The sequence below is a fragment of the Eremomyces bilateralis genome (assembly GCF_010015585.1).
Source record: "Eremomyces bilateralis CBS 781.70 unplaced genomic scaffold P152scaffold_12, whole genome shotgun sequence".
In the NCBI taxonomy this organism is placed as follows: Eukaryota; Fungi; Ascomycota; class Dothideomycetes; order Eremomycetales; family Eremomycetaceae; genus Eremomyces; species Eremomyces bilateralis.
Genome location: NW_022985078.1, coordinates 146,287 through 168,466, shown reverse-complemented (window position 1 = coordinate 168,466; position 22,180 = coordinate 146,287). Strand labels below are relative to the sequence as shown.

General features: G+C 55.1%; 7 protein-coding genes across 7 annotated transcripts in view; 1 reads left to right on the top strand and 6 right to left on the bottom strand.

Moving 5' to 3' along the window:
• Positions 1-190: 190 nt before the first annotated feature.
• Positions 191-2,267, bottom strand: P152DRAFT_48370 (uncharacterized protein). Its single transcript, XM_033681959.1, has one exon. The coding sequence runs from the start codon at positions 2,101-2,103 to the stop codon at positions 415-417; it is 1,689 nt and encodes a 562-aa protein (XP_033533305.1). The 5' UTR covers positions 2,104-2,267; the 3' UTR covers positions 191-414.
• Positions 2,268-4,161: 1,894 nt separating this feature from the next.
• On the top strand, positions 4,162-9,520 carry P152DRAFT_514812 (uncharacterized protein; the record flags this gene model as incomplete). Its single annotated transcript, XM_033682876.1, has 3 exons — positions 4,162-4,653; positions 4,853-9,173; positions 9,250-9,520. Exons 1-3 carry the CDS (start codon positions 4,506-4,508, stop codon positions 9,518-9,520), a joined length of 4,740 nt encoding a protein of 1,579 aa, XP_033533304.1. The 5' UTR covers positions 4,162-4,505.
• Positions 9,521-9,711: 191 nt separating this feature from the next.
• Positions 9,712-12,302, bottom strand: P152DRAFT_482706 (DEAD/DEAH box helicase). Its single transcript, XM_033681904.1, has 2 exons — positions 10,558-12,302; positions 9,712-10,506 (listed from the first exon to the last, which is right to left on the bottom strand). Exons 1-2 carry the CDS (start codon positions 12,241-12,243, stop codon positions 9,805-9,807), a joined length of 2,388 nt encoding a protein of 795 aa, XP_033533303.1. The 5' UTR covers positions 12,244-12,302; the 3' UTR covers positions 9,712-9,804.
• A 601-nt stretch (positions 12,303-12,903) lies between these two features.
• Positions 12,904-15,613, bottom strand: P152DRAFT_48330 (HET-domain-containing protein). Its single transcript, XM_033681935.1, has 2 exons — positions 14,899-15,613; positions 12,904-14,841 (listed from the first exon to the last, which is right to left on the bottom strand). Exons 1-2 carry the CDS (start codon positions 15,362-15,364, stop codon positions 13,181-13,183), a joined length of 2,127 nt encoding a protein of 708 aa, XP_033533302.1. The 5' UTR covers positions 15,365-15,613; the 3' UTR covers positions 12,904-13,180.
• A 337-nt stretch (positions 15,614-15,950) lies between these two features.
• On the bottom strand, positions 15,951-19,282 carry P152DRAFT_398654 (GPI inositol-deacylase-like protein; the record flags this gene model as incomplete). The annotated part of the gene is made up of 3 exons (XM_033676479.1): positions 15,951-16,173; positions 16,260-18,904; positions 18,959-19,282. 3 exons carry the CDS (start codon positions 19,280-19,282, stop codon positions 15,951-15,953), a joined length of 3,192 nt encoding a protein of 1,063 aa, XP_033533301.1.
• A 1,280-nt stretch (positions 19,283-20,562) lies between these two features.
• On the bottom strand, positions 20,563-21,114 carry P152DRAFT_459139 (uncharacterized protein). Its single transcript, XM_033679614.1, has 2 exons — positions 21,007-21,114; positions 20,563-20,951 (listed from the first exon to the last, which is right to left on the bottom strand). The coding sequence occupies exons 1-2, from the start codon at positions 21,058-21,060 to the stop codon at positions 20,688-20,690; spliced, it is 318 nt and encodes a 105-aa protein (XP_033533300.1). The 5' UTR covers positions 21,061-21,114; the 3' UTR covers positions 20,563-20,687.
• Positions 21,115-21,754: 640 nt separating this feature from the next.
• The window catches only part of P152DRAFT_48191 (uncharacterized protein), a 1,231-nt gene continuing 805 nt past the window's right edge, over positions 21,755-22,180 (bottom strand). Inside the window, exon 2 of the mRNA XM_033681855.1 lies at positions 21,755-22,020. Within this exon, the coding sequence (XP_033533299.1) occupies positions 21,944-22,020 (77 nt within the window). The 3' untranslated portion in view covers positions 21,755-21,943. The remainder of the gene's footprint in view (positions 22,021-22,180) is intronic.

The following is a 22,180-nucleotide window of genomic DNA, read 5'->3' as shown; positions in this document are numbered from 1 at the left end:
TTGCAACCGACTAGTGCTGAAAAGCACCCGACCGGTCATTTTGATTGGTGATTGAATGGAAGGGGAATGAGAACCGTGAATCGTGAACCGTGAATTTGCGACCGAGTAGTGCTGAAAAGCACCATCTCTATCCTGTAATCAGAGGCCACACATGACCTTGAGAAGAATGTCCGATAAGTGAAGGATTTCCGTGTATTGAGCGCGTACTGGCCGACAATGGAAGGAAAACCGAGAAAACAAAACACCCGCAATCGAACTAAAACCAGAACCGAAACCGAAACCGTATCGCATCGCACCATTCGTATCCGCAATCATCGCCTGTTTAACATCATGTATCTGTCTCTTCTCTTGAACCCGTGCGTCTCGCCATGTCGTCGATCGAATCCCGCACTGCAATCCGATCGCGTCTCGCCATCAACGCCACTTCGATTCCCCAGTGCGGAGACGATAGACGGACTCGCCCACCTCATGGACCTTACCGCCGAATTTCTTGGACCCGATGCCGTCGGTCTCGCCAACCTTCTTGAAACCCCACTTGAGGAGCCATGACGCGAGGACCTTCTTGCGGATCTTCTCCGCAACCGGGATGTCCTCGGGAACGTGCTCAATGCCTTTGGCCCAGATATCGGCTCCCTGGTTGGTCTTATAATCACTCTCATAGAGAACCTTCACCACGACGTTGGTAACTTCGACGTTGCCACCGGGCATGGTCCATTCGCCGGTATCGTGGTTGTGTTCCCACAGGTATCCATCGCGCGGGAGGTAGGACTTATCAAGGCCCCATAGCATTCGGTCCATCAGGCAATTTGAGATGCCTTTTTGAAGCCACTTGGGCTCCACGTAGATCTGTACATCAGCTGTGATACCATAGACCGTGGTTCCAGTAGAATGGCTCTGCCCGAAGCAGAATCCGACTAACTTCTCGGCGTAGTTGGGATCACGGTTGCGATTGGCACGCTGACTCTTGGACTTCCCGCGGAGAAGTGCGACGAAGAAAGGCAAGCCACATTGGGCGACATCGTCGAAGATATCCCGCATTCTCGCTGGGGTCATATCGAGATCGGGAGCGTGGACTGTGTTCTTTGCATAGTGTTTATAGATCTCGGCTGCTTGGACAAGGTCGGTGACGAGAGCAGGACGAATGTAGATATTGGCCTTCGGTGTGTTTGGGTTCGGGGGCCGTTCGGGGATTCGTGCCACTTCCTCACGGATCCGTTTCGCTTCTTCTGCCTTCTTGGCCATCTTAGCATCCTTGGCCTGTTGTCGTTCTGCTTCAAGCTTGAGTGCATGCATGATCGCGCCTTCCGACGTGTTCTCTTCCGCCCGTGCAGCCGCATACTTGGAATCCAGTGGATCGAGTACGGTTTCTGGCTGGATCCAAGGACGCATCACGTGGAGGGTCCTGCTGTCGATCAAGAGTTCCCACCATGGGCGATCTGTCTTTGCGACATCGCACTGTGCGGCCAATTCGCTGACTACATGACAGGACCAAAATTCCGTGGGGTCCATGCCATCAATGTCCTTGGGAACCCAAAGGTTACATGCAACCTCAAGATTGACCTCTCCATGGAAACCCTTTTGATGGATTGGGACCACGAACACGCCGCACACTTCTGCAACGACCTTCCGCCAGTCCATGATCTCAGCATCAACACAGCCAGAGAATCCGGGTCGGGTTTCCCATTGGGTAGGTAGGATGAGTTTCCGACCCTCCATTCGATAGTCCGACACGACGGGGAATGGCTCGAAGCCCCCAAATTCACCAGTCCAAGGCTGACTGGGCGCCTCATAGATAATCTGTTCCCGTCTAATGCCCCGCTCCTCTTCAAAGGCAATTTCGGAAGGCGTGCGATTCCGTTCCGCCTCGAGTATCTCTTCATCGGTTGGATGACGCGGGTAGTCCCGATCGCTTCTCAGCTTCCCCAGCTCTTTAAGTTTCTCCAGCCGCGGGTTGTGGGCCGGAACCTTGGCAAAGCGACTGTCTCGCTTCTTGCCATTCTCATTGTGGTACGGGGTCTGTCTCTCGACGTGGAACTTAGGAGCATTGCCCGTCCAAGTCTCTTCGCTCAAGGCATCCTTGAGTTTTGGATCGAGTCTGGCCATGATGAATTTACCCGGGCTAGATCCGTTTGGCGATCGATTACCAGATGGTGAACGGGCCGCGGAGTCAAGTGCTACCGGCTGCGAGAAAAAGTAACCGGTCTTCGCCCAAGGATTGACAGGCCTGTCATTGGACTTCTTGGTGTTCTGGCTGGATGGGAGGCTATGTGAATGTTAGAAGTGACTCATGGTAGTGAAATGTGATTTCAAAAGAATGGGATCACGTGAAAGACGTACCTCTTGGTCGTTTCCCCCGCAATAGCTGACTTGTTATCCCATGGGACATTCACAATTTCCACAGATTTGAGCTGCCCTCCGTTCACAAATTGGATGCTCTTGGTGTTCATGGTAGCCGTTGCTCCTTTGGAAGGAGGCATTTCTCCAGTAGATGCGGCGGACCTGGGTGGTGTGGCTTGTTGCGTCACTGACACAGTGCCTGTTGAAGCGTCCATGTTCTGGGCCCCTGCACTTGATTGACCACTCCCAGTTGACGAAATCTTGAGAGAGTTCAGTTTCTGACCACAGTGGAAGGCCATAAACTCGGCTGGGGTGCGGCTGATGTACTTGTTCGTGCTGGGAGGTGCACTAGAAAGTTCCGTGGAACCTGTAATGGTATTGGTGGCCGTGTTCCTAGGCTTCGCATCTTCCTTACTAGTGGATCCAGACGGAGACAACGAACTCGCAGACACGACCTGGGCGAGTGGTGAGGGGGTGATCGACCGGCTGGTCTTGCCTCCTGGATCGGATGGGCCACCTTCGCCTTTGCTGACTGGTGACATCACTGTTGTGCTTGCGAAGAAAGTCAGATGGATAATAGACTATAAGGGGAGATCAGAAAGTACCTATGCAATCAATAGCAATGTGAAGGGCAGTTAATGGACGAGGGTTGCTTAACACGCCGAGAGACTCTCAACCCGCTGGGTAATTCTCCACCCGTGGAGTGCTGAGAGTTACTTAACACGCCGAGAGATGCTTAGGCCACTGAGTGTGTGAGTCGACTGAATTGGACTTCGATAAGAATGAGGGGTACTAGGAAGGTACGATGCAGTAGACAGTGGAAATAAAATAACCGAAAAAGTTCCAGATTTATGCGGTGCAGAATCTAGAGATAGAGAAATGTAAGGATGTGAGAGAAGGAAGGTAAGTTGTGCGTGTTATGGGAGATGGAAATAATTTATATGTCGGCACTGAGTGAATGGCCTCCTACCAAACTTGGCGATCCGCGAGGACAGTACAGGTGGCCAGTTAATAATTAGGTAATTTCGATAACACATTAACATTCTTCACCTCACTTGCTTCCATTCACTAATACCTATGTCTGTAACCCGATCTCGTCCTTGACCTGTCCTCGAGGTGAATGCCGGGAAGATGAACAGCATGGCCTTTCATCATGGCACGGTTAGGATCCTTTGAAATCATGTATCGATAAGCATAAGGAATGCAGATAATGAAAGCCATCCAGGCTGTTGAGGGTGGTTGCCGTTCAACTTGACTGTACAACGCTACCAGTCCTCACGATGCAGAAGTCCATCCACGGAGAGGGTCCGATGCCAAGTCCCTCCTCGTGCAGAGGCATTAACCAACAACCCCTCTGATCAAGAGAAGGTCAATACTGGAACCAGAGACCTGGAAAGGAATTGGGAGTTAGGAGTTGGCTCGGTATGTTGTTCGTTAACAACCAGAGGAGAGAGACATCGGAGGTTGAAATCCCAGGGCTTTGATTCGTCGGCTGCTTTGGTGCTGTAATTACAATTCGCTCCTTGTCTGGCTGGTCGACCATCGAGCTCTACGGGTGGGAGTCCTAGTGTCAACGCTCCCAATATAAATATCATGCACAATTCTCAAGATTACATGGGAAAGGGTATAATTTCGATTCTAGACCCTGAACTGAGTTGACAAACACCATGCCCTCTTCCGCCTTGATCATCGTGACGGACTAAGTGCTGCGTGGCGCCGGCAATGGAAATGGTTGCCTCAGGCGAATAAGGCGACAACAACACGCGATCGTGAAGAGCATCACTCAGCAAATGCTTGTAGTACTGGTGATACAGGATACGGTAAGACGGTAATACACGACGTGTAAGATTCTTGTATGCACTAGACTATCTCTAGGAAGTGGTGGAGAAAATTGCTGCACAAAGGTTCGTGTTGCTGTTGTGCAATCCGACCATCCTCCATCACCGTCCAGTATCCATATGCACCAGCATCGCTCCGCATCTCCGTTGTTCCACCGGGCGGTGAAATCCTTGTTTTCAGCCCACATCAATCCCCCTGACCTCCATTGGGACCGATCCAAGCATCTATCCTATTCCCACACGCAACAACACCCGGTCCTCCCATAGATACCGGATCCGAGTACCAGACATCGCCTTGTTGGTCTGTTTACCTCCCTTGGTTCCAAAACAATGACGGACAACGACTTGGACCCGACCGATTTCCTGCTGAAGATTCGAGAGCTGGGTGAGAAGCGGGACCAGGAAGACGCAGAGCGGTTCAGCAAGTTAGAGGAACAGATTGCAAAGGATCGAAGTGAACGATTGGCTCGACGACAAGGTGAGTGGAGGCGTTTATACGTGTTAGAGGGGAATACTTTTCCATGCAACACGCCCAGGACGCAACTAGACGCGACAAAGTTCACGATTCTTTTCACTTTGCTCATCACCTCCCACTTTCGTCTTCAAACCCGCCTTGTGCAAAACATATTGAACCATTGAACCAGAACCTCACTGACGCAAGCCAACTTATGAATTAGAGCGTGCACGATCCCTCTCACCCGAAAAATCATCCGCAGCAACGACCCCTCAATCCATCAAATCCAAAATCGCAAGTCCCGAATCCTCCAAGCCGATCCTCGCACCTACCCCCGCGACCCAACCGCAAGAAACGCGTGAGATGGCCGTCGACGAAGCCCTTGCCCGCCTCAATGGCCCGGGCGAGATGCCTCCCCCAGCACGGCCATCCTCCTCCTATTCCCAAACCTCAGGCGACGGACATACAGATATCAAGCGGATGAGCAGTGTCGCGCTCGCACGATCCGGTACGCTCTCATGGCAGCAACGGCCTTCTTCACGAGATGGACGACGACCGCTCTCACTGCGCATGGCAGCGACCGAGTCCACTGCGGGGCCGGCAAGTGGCTCTCCGCTAGGGACGCCTCCACCGTCCAGCCCCGAGAAGGAAATCTCTCGAGAGGACATTGCAAAGTCGCTGGGCTCGAAAGATCCAACCTGGTTCAAGCAGACTTCGGATCGTGGGATTGGTAATGCGGCGTTTCGCCGTGGACAGGAAAACGAAGAACACACCCGCACCAAAACGGCGACCAGCGGCTCAGAACGATTCCGATTACCTGGAATGTCATCCAGCAACACATCTCCCACCGCCCCAATCGACCCAGGAACCTCATCTCCCCCCCCGATCCCCCCCTCCCGCTCGCCCTCCCCCTCCCGCGCCGGTTCCATCCGCCAAGAATCCATCCTCGACCGGCCATCGCGTGCTTCCCCCCTCCCCACCCTCTCCGCCCAGAAATTCACCCCCCCCTCCACCGCCGAGACGGTCAGCAACTTTCTCAACCGCCCACCCTCGCCCACCAAAGGCGCCGGCGGCTTCGTCCAGTCCGCCATGCTGAAGCGCTCCGACTCCGTGAGCAAACGCTGGAGCGCCACCCCCGGGCTCGCGCGCACCGGATCCACCGCCTCCGCCACCGGCCGCCCTGCGCTCGGCCACGCGCCGTCCTCATCGCGGAGCGAGATTCGGTTTCCTCCGGAGCCGGCGAGCAATTCTCGGCCGAGTTCGAGCTACGGCGCCCCCGTAGCGACGGTTTCCACGACCGTGCCAGAGGCAGAGGAACAGAGGTCCCCGCCGCCGAGCCCGTCAAAGCGGTGGAGTCCGACGAAGGCGAGTTGGCTGGATTCGGCGCTGGAGAGGAAGGAGTCGCCGAAGGTGAGGGAGGAGGAGGCGCAGCCGGCGTGGATGGCGGAGATTGCGAAGGCGAAGCAGCAGAAAGCTTCGGTGACGTCGACGCCAGTGCAGGCCTCGAAGCCAGTGCCGGCCTCGAAGCCGATGCCGGCGTCCAAGCCAGTGCCGGCCTCGAAGCCAGTACCGACTTCCAACTCTGCGATCATACAACTACCCAATGACGGCGCAAAGTCACCCGAATCCCCTGTTCCCCAGCGCAACTCCCCTCCCTCCCGACCAACCTCAATCACTTCCTCCACCCCGCCACCCACCCGACCCAAACCCTCCACCTCCCCCAAACCCCCCCCCTCGTCCAACAGTCCCGCCCCGACCGATTTCCGCTCCCAGCTCAAATCCCGCAACACCCGCGCCCCCTCTACCTCCACCTCCACTTCCCAACTCTCGGAATTCCAATCCGCCGCCTTCAAGCTCAAGCGCACCGAGACGAAGAACTACGTCGCCCCCGACACCTTCCGGAACAACATCCTGCGCGGAAAATCCGGGCTGGCCGTCACGGGGGGGCCGAAGCCGCGCGAGCGGAAGGACGAGCTGAAGGAGGACATTCTGCGGAAGAAGGACGAGATGCGGCAGAAAGTCGAGGAGCAGGGGAGTGTGCGGAATGCGGAGAAGGAGAAGAGGGCGGAGAGGGAGGAGACGCCGGAGGCGTTGGCGGTGGGGCGAGGGTTGGGGAGAGGTGGGAGTGTTAGTGGAGGGACGTGGAAGAGGGATAGCAAGGAGAAGACCGGCGGGGAGAAGGAGAATAGGGAGGAGGCGAAGCCGTCGATCAGGAGTAAGAACTCGTGGGAGAAGCCAGTAACAACGGTAGCCCCGGTGCGGTCATGGGAGGCGCAGAGAGATTCAAAGCCTGCTCGCCCCCCCGCTATCACCTCGAAGTCTGCTACAATCGCCACAGAGAAGCCTGCTTCCAGAGACGTCCCCGCGAAGGTCGACACGGAAACAGAATCGATGCCTGTTCTCCTCAAGTCGCGATCCGTTCCTGAACCACGGACTCTGCCGACCCCATCAGCGATAAACTCATCCTCTTCGGCGACTGCGAAGCCGGCATCCAAGCTCGCAGGGCGGTTCAATCCTGGTCTTGCAGCGATGTTAGCTCGCGGCCCGCCGCCCGCAAATAGAGCCCCTGGATCCAGCAGCGACTCGGGGCCGGGTGGACAACCTGAAGCGAAGAAGGAGACGGGGTTGACGCATATGACGAAGGGGAGGGCACGAGGGCCGAAGAGGAGGGCGCCGAAGACGGGTGCGACGGACAAGGGGAATCAAGACCCAACCCCAAGCGCTGAGACCGAGGCGGCGAAGGAGGAACCGCTAAAGAAGGCCGATGTTGACGCGATGCCGAACACGCCGAGCTCCGCAAAGCAGCTCGCGAAGTCGCCCGAATTCGCAGAACCAGAACAGGCGTCACGGGGCGTCACCAAGCCCACTGCCCCCACCCCCGCGCAAAAAAGTTCCTTCTCCATCGGAGCGATGGTCGCAGACCGGGCGAAGAACATAGCGTCCGGAATGGCCACTCCTCCGGCATCGTCGCCAAAGGTTTTATCGCCATCGACGTTCAAGCCCGTGGAGTCTAAGAAGCCGCAAAGTGTCGATAGACCCGCTATCTCGCCGAAACCAATCATGACCATGTCTGCGAAGATCGACACTGCTGAGAACAATGGCAAGGCACCTGGGCATTCGATGAGCGACGGTCAGCCTCCTAACGGCCGCCAGAGTCCGGTGAAGGGTCGCGTGGGAGTGTTCGAGAAACGTGCCTCGCAGATTGAACCGGTTAGTGCATCTCCGACGTCGAAACCGAAGCCAATACAACCGCAAGCAGAGAAGCCAAAAGGTATAGTGGATGGATCACCTGCACAGCCATTCAACTCAACTATGTCACGCGCAAGCGAGGACAGGGAGACGAAATCGAAGAGTAGCGAACCAGTACTCCCTCAATTCAGCCCAACAGTCAGGAGGAACTTCTCACGACCAACAGCGGTCCCTGAGATGCGACCACCACCACCGCGCACTCCCTCTCCACACAAACCACCCGTATCAACCGAGCTCATTACGCCCGCGCGCTCCACCCCCTCCCAACCATCTCCAAACCCACAACCGCAACGCTCCCCATCAAAAGCGCACGCCGAAGCCTCGACCCTCCTCACCACCTTCTTCGGCACCCTCCCCCACTCCCCACCAACCAACCCCGACATCGACGCCCTCACCCTCCTCCAAACCGACCCTCTCCCCCCCTCCCCCCACAGAACCCACCACACCAAAGTCGCCCTCCTCTCCCCCACCGGCAAACTCACTACCCCTCCCCCCGGCAAAGACCACATCCTCTCCTCCACCTCCATCTCCCTCATCCTCCACTGGTTCACCACCCCCTCCTCCCCCAAAACCCTCCTCGAAGCCTTCCTCCACCTCGGCGCTGCCATTCCCCCCTCCACCGCCGAGGACGTCCAACTCTTCGCCCGCACCGCCGTCCGCCAGCTCGGCGGCGCCGACGCCACCCCTCTCACCGTCGTCACCCAGGGCCGCGAGCCGCCCGCGCTGTTCGCCGCGCTGGGCGGCGTCGTCATCTCGTTTGACGGTGCCGTTGACCCCGCTGTCGGCGTGAAGAAAGGCCCATTCGTGCTCTGCGCACGACGGCATCTCGGTCACGTGGCGTTCGACGAGACGGCGCCGATCAGCGTGCGGAAACTGTGTAACGGGTTCGCGTACGTTGTGCACGCGCCGACCGTGAAAACCCTGTTTCTCTGGAAGGGCCAGGGCACGCATGCGGAGGAGGTAGGATGCGCGCGGTTGATTGCGATGGACTTAGCGATGGATCTTGGGGCGGAGGTGGTGGAGGTGGAAGGGGGCCAGGAGGACGGGCGGTTTCTGAGCGTGTTTGACGAGTGGGCGAGAGAGCGGGGGGATGTGGAACGGGTGCGGCGGCTGTTGCCGCGGATGACAGAGAGTTGGCGGCAGAAGCCGTTGGCGGAGCGGTGGGGGGTGAGATGTTTTCGGGTTGGGGAGGTGGGAAGGGGGGAGGTGGAGGTGAGGGAGTTGAAGCCGTGTTTGGTGCGGGATTGGGATGCGGAGAGCGTTTGGGTGGTGGATGGGTGGTGTGAGATTTATGTGTATGTTGCTCCTCTCCTCTCGTCGCCGCACGTCCTCGTCTATCACTATCCTTCGATATGCTAACAATCCTCACAGCCTCCCCGGCCCCGCGTCCAAATTTTCCCCGCATCTGTTCACCGCGGCGCTGCAGTTCGCATACGACTACAGCATCCTCGCGGTGTCGGTCGATGACCGCCCCTTCGTCCCTGTCGGCACCGTGGTGCTGGAAGGGTTCCCGCGCGATCTGAAGGACGTCGTCCGAGGGTGGGAAGATGGGGTTGCGTTTGGTGGTGCACCGGCGGTGAAGGGTCGGCTCAAAGTGCTGGGATTGAGCGCTGCTGTTGGCGTGTGTCTTGGAAGGGATTGATGCTTGTGCACGAGATGCGACAGACCTGCATTGGTTAGCATGGGTAGGATAGCTTTGCTTGAATTCGGGTTCGATTGGGCGTCTTGTATGATCACCCGGGGCTTTTCTCGGCAGGTGTTTTTGTAAGAGTCTTGGTAGGTGACGCTTCATGCTTTACCACGAGAACTCGAGACACGGAATGTACGATATGGATCGAGGCAAGCAGATATCGCATTCAGCTCATGTCTATCAAGACCACTGGGTATATCCAAAACTACTGCATCAACCAAACAAGGCTAATTGAATTATTTTCGTTTTCCTCCCGTCTTCCTCCTCGCGCTCTTCCCCGTCTTCACCACCCTCTCCTGCCCAGCGTCCTTCCCCTTCTTCCACATCTTCTCCCCCTTCCTCTGATCCTTCGCCTCGGCCTTCTTGATCTCCTTATTACTCAACTTCTTCTTCACCCGCTTCCCCTTCTCCTCCCCAGGCCCATTCAACTCCTTCAGCCCTGCCTCCTTCGCCTTCTTCTTATCCGCCTCCGTCTCGAACCACGTCCGCTTTGGCCGGCTCATAATTTCCTCCTGGAACTCCATCAAGTTCTCCCCCTTCTTCATATCCCGCTCCCCCTGTGCCATCGCCCGCTCCTCCTTCTCCTCCTGCAACACCTCCTCCACCTCCTCCTCCAGCTTCTCCAACTTCTTCGCCCATGCATCCCCCTCGTCCTGCGGGATCGTCCGGCTCGTGATCTTGGCACCCTGCTCCCGTGCCGACTTGACCGCCGCCTTCACGACCTTGCGATCGGGCTCTGCGGCGAGCGTGCACGAACGGCCGGTACGGCCGGCACGAGCCGTTCGTCCGACTCGATGGAGGTAGATCTCGTGCGATTGGGGCGCTTCGTAGTTGACGACGGTTTCGACGCCTTTGATGTCGAGACCACGGGAGGCGAGGTCGGTGGCGAGAAGGAAAGAGACGGTTCCGGCGCGGAAGGACTCGACGGCTTGGATACGCTGGTGGTGTTAGTATCGGTTGGGGAAATGAGCGGGGGAAACTATGCTTACCTGCTCTTGACTCATGCTTCCGTGTAGCTCGGCGGCTTTGAGCCCGCAGAGACCGAAGATGATGCGGACGCGGTGGGCGAGCTTCTTGGCACGGAAGAATATGATGACGCGGTTCGTGTAGAGGTTGCTGCAGATGTACAGGAGGTACGCTAGACGCTTGTCTTCCTTGCCCGGTCGTAAGCGGACGAATTCCTGCACGAGTCCGGAGACCGTCTGCTTCTTCGCATCCACTAGAAGTCTAACCGGACGGTTCATCCCGACTCGGATCAGCTTATCAACGCTCTGGGTCATCGTGGCTGAGAAGAGCATGGTCTGGCGGCTTTTCGGAATCTCCGTAAGAATCTCATTCAACTCATCCGCGAATCCGTCTTCAAGCATTCGATCGGCTTCATCCAGCACTAGGATCTCCAACATTTCTACATTAAAGCTGGCGCTGTTCCGCATGTGGTCAATAAAACGACCCGGCGTGGCGATCACCACATCCGGCCGACTACGCAAGACAGCTTCTTGCTCTCGGAGGCTAAATCCACCGATAATTTGCGCAAACGTGATATCGGTGAAACTGGCCAACTTCTTCGCGACGGTGAAACACTGTACTGCCAACTCTCGAGTCGGCATGAGAATCGCTACTCGCGTAGTGGGGATCTTCTTCGGTCGGTACAACAGTCTCTCGATTATGGGAATGATGAATGCACCAGTTTTTCCGGAACCCGTAACAGCTCCACCGACAATATCCTTGCCCAACAGCGCGACGGGGATAGTCTTCGCTTGAATGGGGGTAGGTGTAGTGAAACCAACGGCGTCGACACCTCGAAGAACTGGACGCGAGAGTGACATTGCCTGGAAACCATTTGACTCTTTCTTGCCTTTGTCCCCTTTAGCACCCTTTGCAGCCTTTGGTTCCGGGGCGAAGAATGCTGTCCGCTTGGCCTGTTCTTCGGCATCGGGTTCGGAATCGGAGGCATCGGAGATATCGTCTGGGTGTGCCATAGGCTCTGCCTCTGACTCTTCCTCGGAATTTCCATCAAGGGCTTCATCCTCTTCCTCATCGTCTTCGGAGTCGTCATGCCCATTTGCTGCGCCCGAAAGTGCGGCGCCAAACTCGGCTGGGTCAACATCTTCCTCCTCGCTGAAGCCTCCAAACTCTTCCTTGTCTTCGTCGCTGCCATCGCTTACAGGGGACGCGTCCTCATCTCCAATAGCGTCGCCTTTGTTTTCAGGGTCTCCATTGGTCTCTCCATTCGCCTGTCTTCTCCGCTCGATGATCTGGTCAAGGTCGACACCTTTCTTGACACTCGCATCGGTTGTAGCTTTCGACGCACTCAGTCCCCAGCCGTCAAACTCATCATCGATTGTAACACCGCCGTCTCCAACTTGGAACTCGAAATCCGAGTCAATGGCTCCGTCATCTTCACCTCCATCCGCCCAGTATTGGTTTTCGTCCTCTTCCTCATCTGAAGATTCCGGCTGCGGTTTGCCTTTCGCTCCATTGGTTTTCTTTGAGCCTTTATTCTTCGCCTTCTTCACATTCTTCGTCCCGTTCGCTTTCCCGGCAACTTCTTCGTGCTTTCGCTTCCGTGAAGTGGTGGGTGCCGTTGGAGGCTCCGCGGTCTCTTCCTCGTCCGCCACGAGAATGTCCTCGTCGTTATCGGAGATTGTCAGGATGAAATCATCATCGATGGCCATCTTGGACACGTTTGCAACTCTAAACAGGGCTTGAAACAGTTGCGATAGGCGTATTCAATACTGGTGTCTGCAGGAAATCTGGTCGAACTTTTTCTCGGCGAGATGTCAAAATTTGCTGGTCCGTGCATTGGAGTGGGGCCGATCTGCGATTCAGACTTCACCTCCATCCTTCACACGTTCATGTTCCAGATATAAAGTATATCACCAACAGTGGGTGCCTATTGGATTCAAATATGTGGTCAAATGAATTTATGGTCTATTATCAAGTCATTCATTTCAACACGAACGACAGCACATTAATCCAGACGCCTTTTACTCAGCTCTGCAAGTGTTCTGAGGTGGGCATCAGAGGCGCGATATCAGAACGATGTTTCTCAGTCTAGCCTCCAAATAGTCCTACGGACGACTGTCCAGGCTATCTTCTTAGTCTCATTACCTTGGCCGGGGTTGTATGCCAGTGGAAGGGCCAATCTGGAATATGATAGAGATCTTTACTTGCGGCGCATGCAGTCTTCCGACGCCAGAGTCACAGTAGTCCTTGAGCGGGTGCACTTCTCGTGTGGCGACTCTCGACTCTCGAGCAGCATCATTCAGTCGTTTACTTGTTGAAAATGGCTGCCTTCATTCAAGTAATAAATCCCCGCCGGGCGACAATCAACCCGTTCAACCAAAATTCGTGCGGCGGTAGCGCGTTAACAGAGAAGCGTCCCGAGGATAGATTCATGTAAATCGGTATTGCTGTAGTATGGTCCAAAACATATGGTGGAACGCCGTCGATTCTATTGGAATTGTAGGCGTTGCAGGTCTCGTTATTGACTCTGCATCAGTCCCACCTCCGCCGTGCGAGTATGCACCCCGTCTTTCCCCGTGAAATTAAAGTTCCGCTATGATCTCCTTTTTGGTTTAGGGAGCAGATACGATTCTCCGCTTTGGCAGCCTATACCAGGACGATGTTTCCGGGCGTGCCCTCCAAGTAATCCTGCGGCTGACTGCTAATGCTATCTTTCCAGCCTCGAGCGGTATCCCGAAATGGGGTGCCTCCGGAAAACAAAACACCGACTCTTTCATAATACCCCTGAGGTTGGTCACACGCTTTCTTGAGAAGCAGATATCGACCTCGCCACTTCACGCCTGGGTCCGTCGGATCGCTGTTCGCTGTCACGAGCAAACAATACACGCCTGTCACTGTCTCTATACCATGCGCAACATCCATGTAGCCAAAGTTAAAGGCTCGGCGGCTTTCATCCCTCGTCGGTGGGTATTCTTCCTGCTGGAGTGCAAACTGTGTGCCAGACCTTTTGAGCGTGGTACTGGTTGTAGACAGTACGCCTTTAACGACGATATATCCACCTGACAGTTGCATGAACAGGTCGCCTCCATACAATGCCGTTGTTGACGCCTCTAGGATCTCCATCCACACCTCTAAGCCTTCCGAGATTCGCCGAGCAACGTAGTAAACGACTGGTCCGTTAACGGCAGCCCAGGACCATGACGGCGCACGATATTGCCTTGGTTTCTCGGGACCTTCAGTAGAAATAAAGTGACGTTCATGGTTGGCAGCCCAAAGAAGCTGCACCAGCAGGTCCGATCGCCAGAGACCGGCGAGGTAACCATTGTTCCCTTCGAATTGGTAGTATTTGGCAATACCGCTGAAGGCAACGAGTTTGTCGTCCTCATAACTTAGATGGCAGAGACTGTAAGTTTCAACCAACGATCGCCATCGGTATGAGAGCTCGGCATGGCGGTCAGTGTCGGTTAGTTCCTCTGGACTACTCTTCCTCAAGTGAGGAGCGAAACTATCCCGGTTCTTCCCCCATTCATAAACCACATGATGTGGCCGGCCATTCGGAAATATTTCGCACGCGTCCATCTCAGAGCACCCCCAGTATACCTGGCTCTCGCCAAAGTGGAGGATGCGAGGAGACAAGAGCTGCTCCTGTAACACCCAGCCGCGTTGGTTCAGAGGGGCGTCTCGGACTTCCATTGACCATGTATCATTCCAGACGCAAATGTGCTCTTTACCAGGCCAGGATGTGGCAGTCGTGAACGCCGGCAGCAGATCTGGACGCCGGCTTCGAAAAAGTCCTCCTGACCCATCTGTCGACGCTGATGCTGCCAGATTTATGAGTGCTCTGCTGTACACATCCTTGATCTGCGCTGACTCTTGCATCCAGTCCATATCATCATCCTGAACGATACACAGGGAATCGATCCAGATGTATCGCACCCCGAGAAAACGAGTAACATTAATAGCCTCCTGAAAAGTCTCTGATAACGTCTTGGGATCGATGCTCTTGCGAAGTGCGCCCAAATTGCATTTGAGCAGGCGAGCAATTTGAAACTTGCCCCAGCAATGGCTTAGGGAGGCGTATCCGCCTTGAAACCGTTCCTCTGATTTCAGGACAAGACGCAATGAAGGGTCTTCCTGGTTTCCAATGTCGAGGAGCCTTGTCGGATACCAGTCCTCTTTATCAGCGCTGTTACATTTTCTGTGCGACTGGGTGCAAGTTTGAATCCATCTCTTAGCCTGAACGAGACACTCCTCCGAGCCCGTGAAACCCGATTGGGGGGTATAATGACGGACTGGATCGTGAGTGTCTGCACACCTTGATGTCAGCTCGGGATTTTGTCGCATTCGCGGATCGGAATACGTACAGCAGAAGGTGAGGTTGTACAGGTATCGGTAGTCACGCGAGGAGTACCGCTCATCAAGGAATAAAAAAAAGCTCCCAGACCTAGGGTCACCACGGTACCCCGAGAAACCGAACCCCAAGTCGTCATGTGGCTGTTTCTGGCCATCGACCTCTTGCCATCTGGCCCATATCGCGGCCACCGAAGCACCGGATTGCCCGCTATAACGCTGATTAACAAGAACCGTGTGGAACCAGCGGTGACAGATCCAGCACCCGTGCGTAATTGCATCTTTGAAATTTTCGCTGGTTTGGTGGTGCGGGTCCTCGCGCCATTTATGTTTCGATATCCCGTTCTGATAGCCTGGCAGATCCGTCTGGAAGATCTTCTTGCATGCTTTGCATAGCCGTGCCTGTTCGGCTCCTTTAGTTACTTCAATACTCTGACCGGCGGCATCGCGGGTCTCGCCTTGAAACTGGCTCGAAGACATGGGTTGCTGAATGATATCAAAATGCGCGTGGACTGGCAAACCCTTCCGTGGTGGATTCCTTGCCCTTAGGTAGTTCGATCCCTAGCACAGTAACTTGACTGCAAAACAAACCAAGGATGAAAACAAGGCAAAAGCGTTAGGATCAAGGCAGATGAGAAGATAAATAGCGGCTCAGGGCCTCGCGTAAGGCCTGGAACCTCCGGTGGCATTAGTATAGACGTAGAAGGCAGCGAGATGACGATAAACTTCAAAGGCTATAAACGAACGAAAAGTCATGAGTCCACAGCAAGATCCTCTTCCATTAAGTTTCATTCCTTCTACCCGAAGTTACACCTCCATGGAATTCCCTGCCAAAGAGCTCAAGGCTCAAGCCCCGCACTAGCTGCCACCGTCCGCTGCAGTAAAACAAAATTTATGCAGTTCTCCTGTCGCAATCGTACATACGGCCTAGCAGGCAAGAACCCCCGAATCTATTCGATACCATGTCCCGAACATGCGGATGCCCCGATCGAACGCCGTCCCAGATATCCCCCGTTCCCGCCCGCAGTACCAGGACAGAATAAACACAAAGAAACCGGCGCCGCGATTATTGCGGGCGCTCTTTTACCGGGCCGTTCGCGACGTTCAGGGTGGTTCCGAACAGTCGATTTACACCTTGTCTGGAGCAGTCGGTCGCGGCGAAATGGACGAGCGCAAGCCACGCGCAGAGAAGATTGACGATATGGTGCAACATGTATGCGAAGGAGACGCCGTAGATGGCGGCGAAGAGCGCGAGAGAGAAGAGGAGGGCGCTGGTGACGAGGCTGAGGCTGGATGAGGGTCAGCAAATCAAGTCTCATACAAGTCGAATCTGTTCTAAGAAGGGGGGAGAATAAAGGAGAGAGGGCAAACATACCGTGAGGAGATCCGCATCACCATCCGCCCCGTACTCAACGTCTCCACCAACAATATATACGGCATCACGCTAAGGATGTTATGATGGCTCGCGAACGGCGTCATCCACTGCACCGCGAGATTCCGAATCCACACCACTAGCACCGGGACATTGATCGGCAGGATCCAGATCATCAGCACCAGGACGCTATGCGCGTAGTTCGAGAAATTCGCGTTCCCCTCTCCCTCCACCCGTGCCGCAGTGTCCCGCGCCAACCGCACCGCGCGCACCGCCGTGGCGAGCTGCACGATGCACAGAACCAGGAAGGCGAATTGGTAGGGGATGGCGGTGGAGACGAGTAGGAGGAGGACGGCAGTGGTGGCGAGGCGCTGGCGAGTGGTGGTGACGGCGAAGGAGGTGGCGGAGCGGCGGCTGTCGTCAGCGCGGGGGTAGTGGAACTTGGCGTAGATGAAGGACAGGACGAGGGTGAGGAGGGAGAGGGTGTAGTTGATGAGGATGCAGAGACCGGCGCTTATGAGGGCGAAGAGCGGGACGAGGAACCAGAAGAAGGGGTCGGAGAGGCCGAGGAGGTTATTGTGCGTGGCGGCGAGGAAGGGGTGGAATATCGCCGTCAGGAATGGGGAGCCGAAGACGGTTGATGTGGATGCGGCGCTCAACGCGGGAGTGGACGGAGTGGATAGAGCGAGCGTGGATAGAGCGAGCGTGAGGACGGTGAGTCCGAGGACGAATGCCGGGATCGATCCACGGAAGGATTGGTTCATGCTCTCCGCGAAGCTCATGAAGATCCCCGTCTCATCGTACGATGAAAACTGCCCCCAAAGAACCAGCGCGACGATGACGAGCGGAAAGGCCGCGAACACGGTGCGATATCGCATCCAGAGCTTGCCCAGGCTGCCCTGGATGTCGACTTGGAGCCGGATCTCCATCGGGCTGCCGCACGTCGGATCGGACCAGAGCTGCAGGGCAAGGCCGTTGGAGGTGCCGTGCACCATGTATGATGGAGGCAGATACGGTGCCACGCCGTGGAGGTTGATGTCGATGTCCTTCACATTGACGAAGAACCGCGACTCATAGACGTCCGTAACATACTGACGGAGCAATGGTCGGAATAATTCTGGCTGCGTTCCAGTGCAAGACTGGTCTGTCAAGGAGAGCTTATACGCGAGCAGGCTTGATCGCAGCGCCGGGATCTTCACCTCCACGGAAAGGGGTCTTCGTTCTGGGAATTTGACACTGACACCGTGCAGGACCAGCTCCCGCAGTCCAGTATCAACCTTGATTTCCGCCTCTTCCTTCCTACTAATTTCAGCAAGGTATTCATCCCTCCCCTCATTTTCTCCGCCACGAGTCACGATCGCGATGAATTGCACATCCCCCAGCTCCTCCACATTGTATTGCAGATAATTGAACGGTTCCTGTTTCTCGAAAGATTGCTTCGACCACACCGTCGAGGCTGGCAGCTTGATAACATCTGCAGCGGCATCTTTGCAGGCCAGGCGTGTTTTAGGAGAGGGGTCTTTCGAGAATTCGAACGTACTCGTAAAAAATGCCGCGGCGCGGCCGGGGTGGGCGGAGTAGACGCTGCAGACAAGAACGTGGAGTTTCGTTTCTTGACTATCGGTGATCCGATGGGTTGAGAGGAATTTGAACTGCTGTCCCGCTGCAGAGCTCCGTCGCGGTACACTTAGTAACTGCAACTTCATATGACCAGTGGGGTCCATTAGCGTCGACCCCGAACGATCTCCGGCTGCCAAAGCGATGCTCGGATCATCCAGCGTCAACAGCGTATGAGCCTCCTTCTGCTGCAAGGTTTTCTCTGCTATTGGTTCCAGTCCACTCAGGAACCACCTCTTAAAGACGCGCATCCTCTCCGCTCGCGGCTTCGTTTGCACTGGGCGGCTCACGTCCACAACGTCGTACAATGCTCGGACGACGGCTTTCCGCAGCTCGTCGCACCATGTGATGCAAAGATGGTCCATTCCGGTCCAAACTTCTGGAATGGTCGATGAGAAAACCGTAAACCCGTGCGTTTCCGGGATGATAGAAGCAACGCTGGCGTAATCCGACGGGACGATGGTGTCCAGACCACCGCCCGCGATGGAGATCAATGTAACGTGCCAGAGTGGGTTGTCGTTCGCCCATTTCTGAGAGTACGCTTCGCGCCAGTAGTCGTTGAGCTCGTTATATATCCGGACGACCGCACCGTCGAAGGTGACTGGCGGTCGTGCGTGAGGAGCGGAGAGGGTTATAATTGTATTGATGGAATTGGCCTGATAGTTCGACATGCTGAGCATCGTCCTAGCTACGATACCTCCCATCGAATGACCAACAAGTATGACGGAGCTCGGATCAGGGAGGTTGGGATCGCGGATGGAGCGGTAAGGGCTATGGTATAGTCGGAGAATGTAGGCGATGGCATCGTTGAGATATTCGGCCTGATCGAGCAACGTCTGGCCATGGAATGCGGTTATGTCTTCGTTGAAGTCCACGGAGAAGAAGTCGAGGGGGGCCTTCCCAGCTTTGATCGCATCGTCATCCGGTCGGATGGAATTGTAGAAGTGGTATGCCGCCTCGGAGGCGAGGGAGCGGGCTTGCTTGTAGCTACCGGCGTTTCCGGGGATGAAGATGACGGGGACGCCTTTGACCTGCGATGTCTTAGCAATTCAACTCATTGAACACTCTCGTATGCTGTGCCATACCCGTGGATCCTCATCAATCTCGCCTTCCCGATATAAGAACAAATTATACTTCGTCGCAAATCTGGTGTGTTCGGTATCGAAATCCGAGAAGTGCACGAACGATGGGCGCATATACGACATAGAGCATCCCTTCGGATCCAATTGCTTGGTTAGGAATGACTGGACGATTGCGAACAGGAGCGCAATCGCTGACAGCAACGTCAACAACGCAACCAGCGAGACCGCCCATGGGTTGCGTAAACGCGCACGCGTCCTGGGGTGTATTATCGTCGATTTGTCCGCTTTCCTCGTGTCGCCTATCAGCCCGGTTTTGGTGTCCGCCATTTTCTCTTTTCCTTCCACTACGGGTTGGATTCCGTCGCCCAACCGTGGTTTCGTCTGACCCATCTCATCGACCTGTCTTCTTCGATCTTTGGCATCGACATCCAATTGTATAGAAGGAGGTGCAGTATCTGGTCGCGACTCTATTGGGTTTCGTCGCGCGGCATCATTGTCAACTGGGGTTCGAGATTGCGCGTCCGCATCGTCGTTGGTCGACCCCCAAGGTCGCCACATCTAAGGGAGGTCGGGAGAGTCAAGTCCTGGTTTGCGGAAAACGAACGACAGCCTCAATATCTTCGAGTCCGCGTCTTGGAAACAGCCAGATCCATGCGATTGCGCACCAGCAAGTGCATGCACCTCGAAAATGGGCGGTAGAATCGAGGAGAAATCGAATTGTTGACCCAATGGCAAGGCACTGAAGGCAGGGGATAAGGGAGAATGGAAGGAGTTTCCAGGTCGAGCTACAAACGTCACTCTGTCGTTGGTTTGGAGCCTCCAATGGAAGTTTTTCCAGCCGTTCCAGACTTCCAGCAAAGCGAATGGACGAGAATATATTTTTCTCCCAGTAATTATCAATCACAACATTCCCCACGACACAACCAGTCCCAACCCAAGCGGCTTTGGAGGTAGAAATTCGATGAATTTTAGGTGTTTGAAACTTCGTCGATCATGATAAAACATAAGAGTCTAGGCTTAAGGCTCTGAAGCGTAATTACAGACTGCCCAGGGTTCGGCGGGAAGCACGTACACGCGGCAGCGCTACTGCATTGGACATGCAAAGAATGGGTCTATAACTCTATATCCAGTTTATCCACTGCTTGACACGCAATAAATCGCCTGCAATTGGGCAGATCACCATCTTTTGTGGTTAGACCGTTTGAGGGAGGCTGTGCGCGATCTCCAATCGTGGTGTAATCTGTGATACAGAACGCTGAATTTTCTGTTTTGATGCTGCTGAAGGTTGTTGGCACGGACGTTCACAAGACCAGTCGGTATGTTTTCAGGAGAACTCCCTCCTACCATATATACACCAATTACCAATACGCAATTGGACTCTCCATCAGCCTTTCCCTCCGTTTCTTTCTTCGGTCGATACAAGGAGGCGATTGTGATCAAGAACAGTGGTCCTCGTGAAACTCGGACACGTATTCGTTGGTACCCAAACTGATCCTTGTGGGTGGACCTGAAATGAGGAAAATCGGAGATGAGGACTGCAAAACGACGAAGTGGACTCCGTACCTCAGGCCTGTACATTATCACGTTTCAGAGATCCCGTTTTATTTGCTGGCTGATCAAACTTTTCAATTTTCATATCCAGTCGTGTTTAATATACTATATATCATCCGCTTTTCTGGCCATGAATCGAAGAAAGTCCTCCCGATTCAAGTCGACGGGCCGAAACCACCCTCTAATCCTTGCGGTTGAACCCCGTGCCGGTCGGCTTCAGGACGCTGATCTTCGGTGCGCCAGCGAGCGCGCTCTGCTTCGCGGCCTCCGCCATGGCTGCCTTGTAATGCTCCGAGTTTCGGTGGGTCTCGTAATCGGCTTCGGAGGCGTACTTCTCGATGAAGACGAGCTCGTCCTCCCCGGCCACCTCGGAGAGTTGATAGCGTTCGCAATTGGGCTCGTTGGCTTGGACCGCGTCGGCGAGGACCTTGAGCCCGTCGATGACCTGGATCCGTCGAAGTCAGACACGACATTCACTGTGGAATGATCGGGTTACGAACCTCCTGCTTCTTGCCCGGGAGAGGGGTAAGGATAGCGACGACTTCAATTGCCATGGTGAGTGATGGTATGGTAGGTTGATTGGGCGCTTTCGTTGGGTTGATGCTTTTATATACAGTTTGAATTGAACTCTTCTTGCAGTCGAATCTCTACCCTGAGGAGCATCTATCGCGGTATTTATACTCCTCCTCACGTCTCATCTCCCCGCGTTAGTTGTGTTCCGTTCCCTCCGCTACCGCTCGGAACCTAGGCTACCCCTCCTCAGTGCGTTACATGAGGGCTAAGGGGCCTTATGACGCTTCACATATCGTCGTACCCCGGTCGTGGAGGGGTAGTGATCTATGCAATACGATGCTTCTGCCGCCGTCGGGGGATTAGAAGGCGGACATTGCTAATTTCCAGTGACTTGGCCATGCCGTCCTTCGCTCCGCTGCGTGATCCTTCATTTGAATCCCCGACTTGCCGGATCCCGAAATGAGAAGGCCCGGGATTGACGAGGAGCGCGCCTTGATGACAGGTTCTAGTGTAGAGCTCTCCACGATGGAGCTTCGCGGGGTACATAGCTAGCGAAGGGGTTACGCATCACCTCCGCCGACTGGTCCAGACAGCTTCGGTGGAGGTTCGAGTGGCCTGACGCGGCTCTAGCTGCAGCAGTCTTGTTGTCTGATGTCGCGCGGTCGAAAATCCTCACGTTCACATGTTTCCGACATCGCCAGAAGACACGGTGATCGACCCTTGCGTTCCCTTCTTTCCTCAAATGAACGGAGCTTGTCTTGTGAAAGGGTTCCACTATCCAACAACAATACCAAGACAAGAGAGGGCATCCCCGCTTGATGCTCAACAGTATTTGCATCACATTCCGCATTGATGTGCAGGGCGGAAGCACCCGTCCAGTCTCGCTGAAGTGGATTCGTATCATACAGCTGATATTGACACAGATCATAGCTCATAACAATCAACCTGAAGCAAACCCAAACTCTGACGCTCCTGTGCGCCCTCGACGTCAACTCCCCGGGCTCAATCCATGTGCGCTCAGCCGGTCAGCCCACAATCTATGTATCCATCATTTCCGCCCTGGAAATTCTCCTCAATAAACTCGCAGACCATCCGCGGTCCACCATCCATTCATCCTCCTCACTCCCCTCCACCTCCACCTCCACCTCCACCTCCACCTCC

Bases quoted from the DNA above. Each gene is read 5' to 3' on its own strand.
- P152DRAFT_48370 (XM_033681959.1), bottom strand. From the start codon at position 2,103: ATGGCCAGACTCGATCCAAAACTCAAGGATGCCTTGAGCGAAGAGACT.
- P152DRAFT_482706 (XM_033681904.1), bottom strand. From the start codon at position 12,243: ATGGCCATCGATGATGATTTCATCCTGACAATCTCCGATAACGACGAG. The intron at 10,507-10,557 runs GTAAGCATAGTT...TAACACCACCAG, and splicing joins GAAGCATGAGTCAAGAGCAG to CGTATCCAAGCCGTCGAGTC.
- P152DRAFT_48330 (XM_033681935.1), bottom strand. From the start codon at position 15,364: ATGTCTTCGAGCCAGTTTCAAGGCGAGACCCGCGATGCCGCCGGTCAG. The intron at 14,842-14,898 runs GTACGTATTCCG...CAAGGTGTGCAG, and splicing joins GTACAACCTCACCTTCTGCT to ACACTCACGATCCAGTCCGT.
- P152DRAFT_459139 (XM_033679614.1), bottom strand. From the start codon at position 21,060: ATGGCAATTGAAGTCGTCGCTATCCTTACCCCTCTCCCGGGCAAGAAG. The intron at 20,952-21,006 runs GTTCGTAACCCG...CGACGGATCCAG, and splicing joins TCCCGGGCAAGAAGCAGGAG to GTCATCGACGGGCTCAAGGT.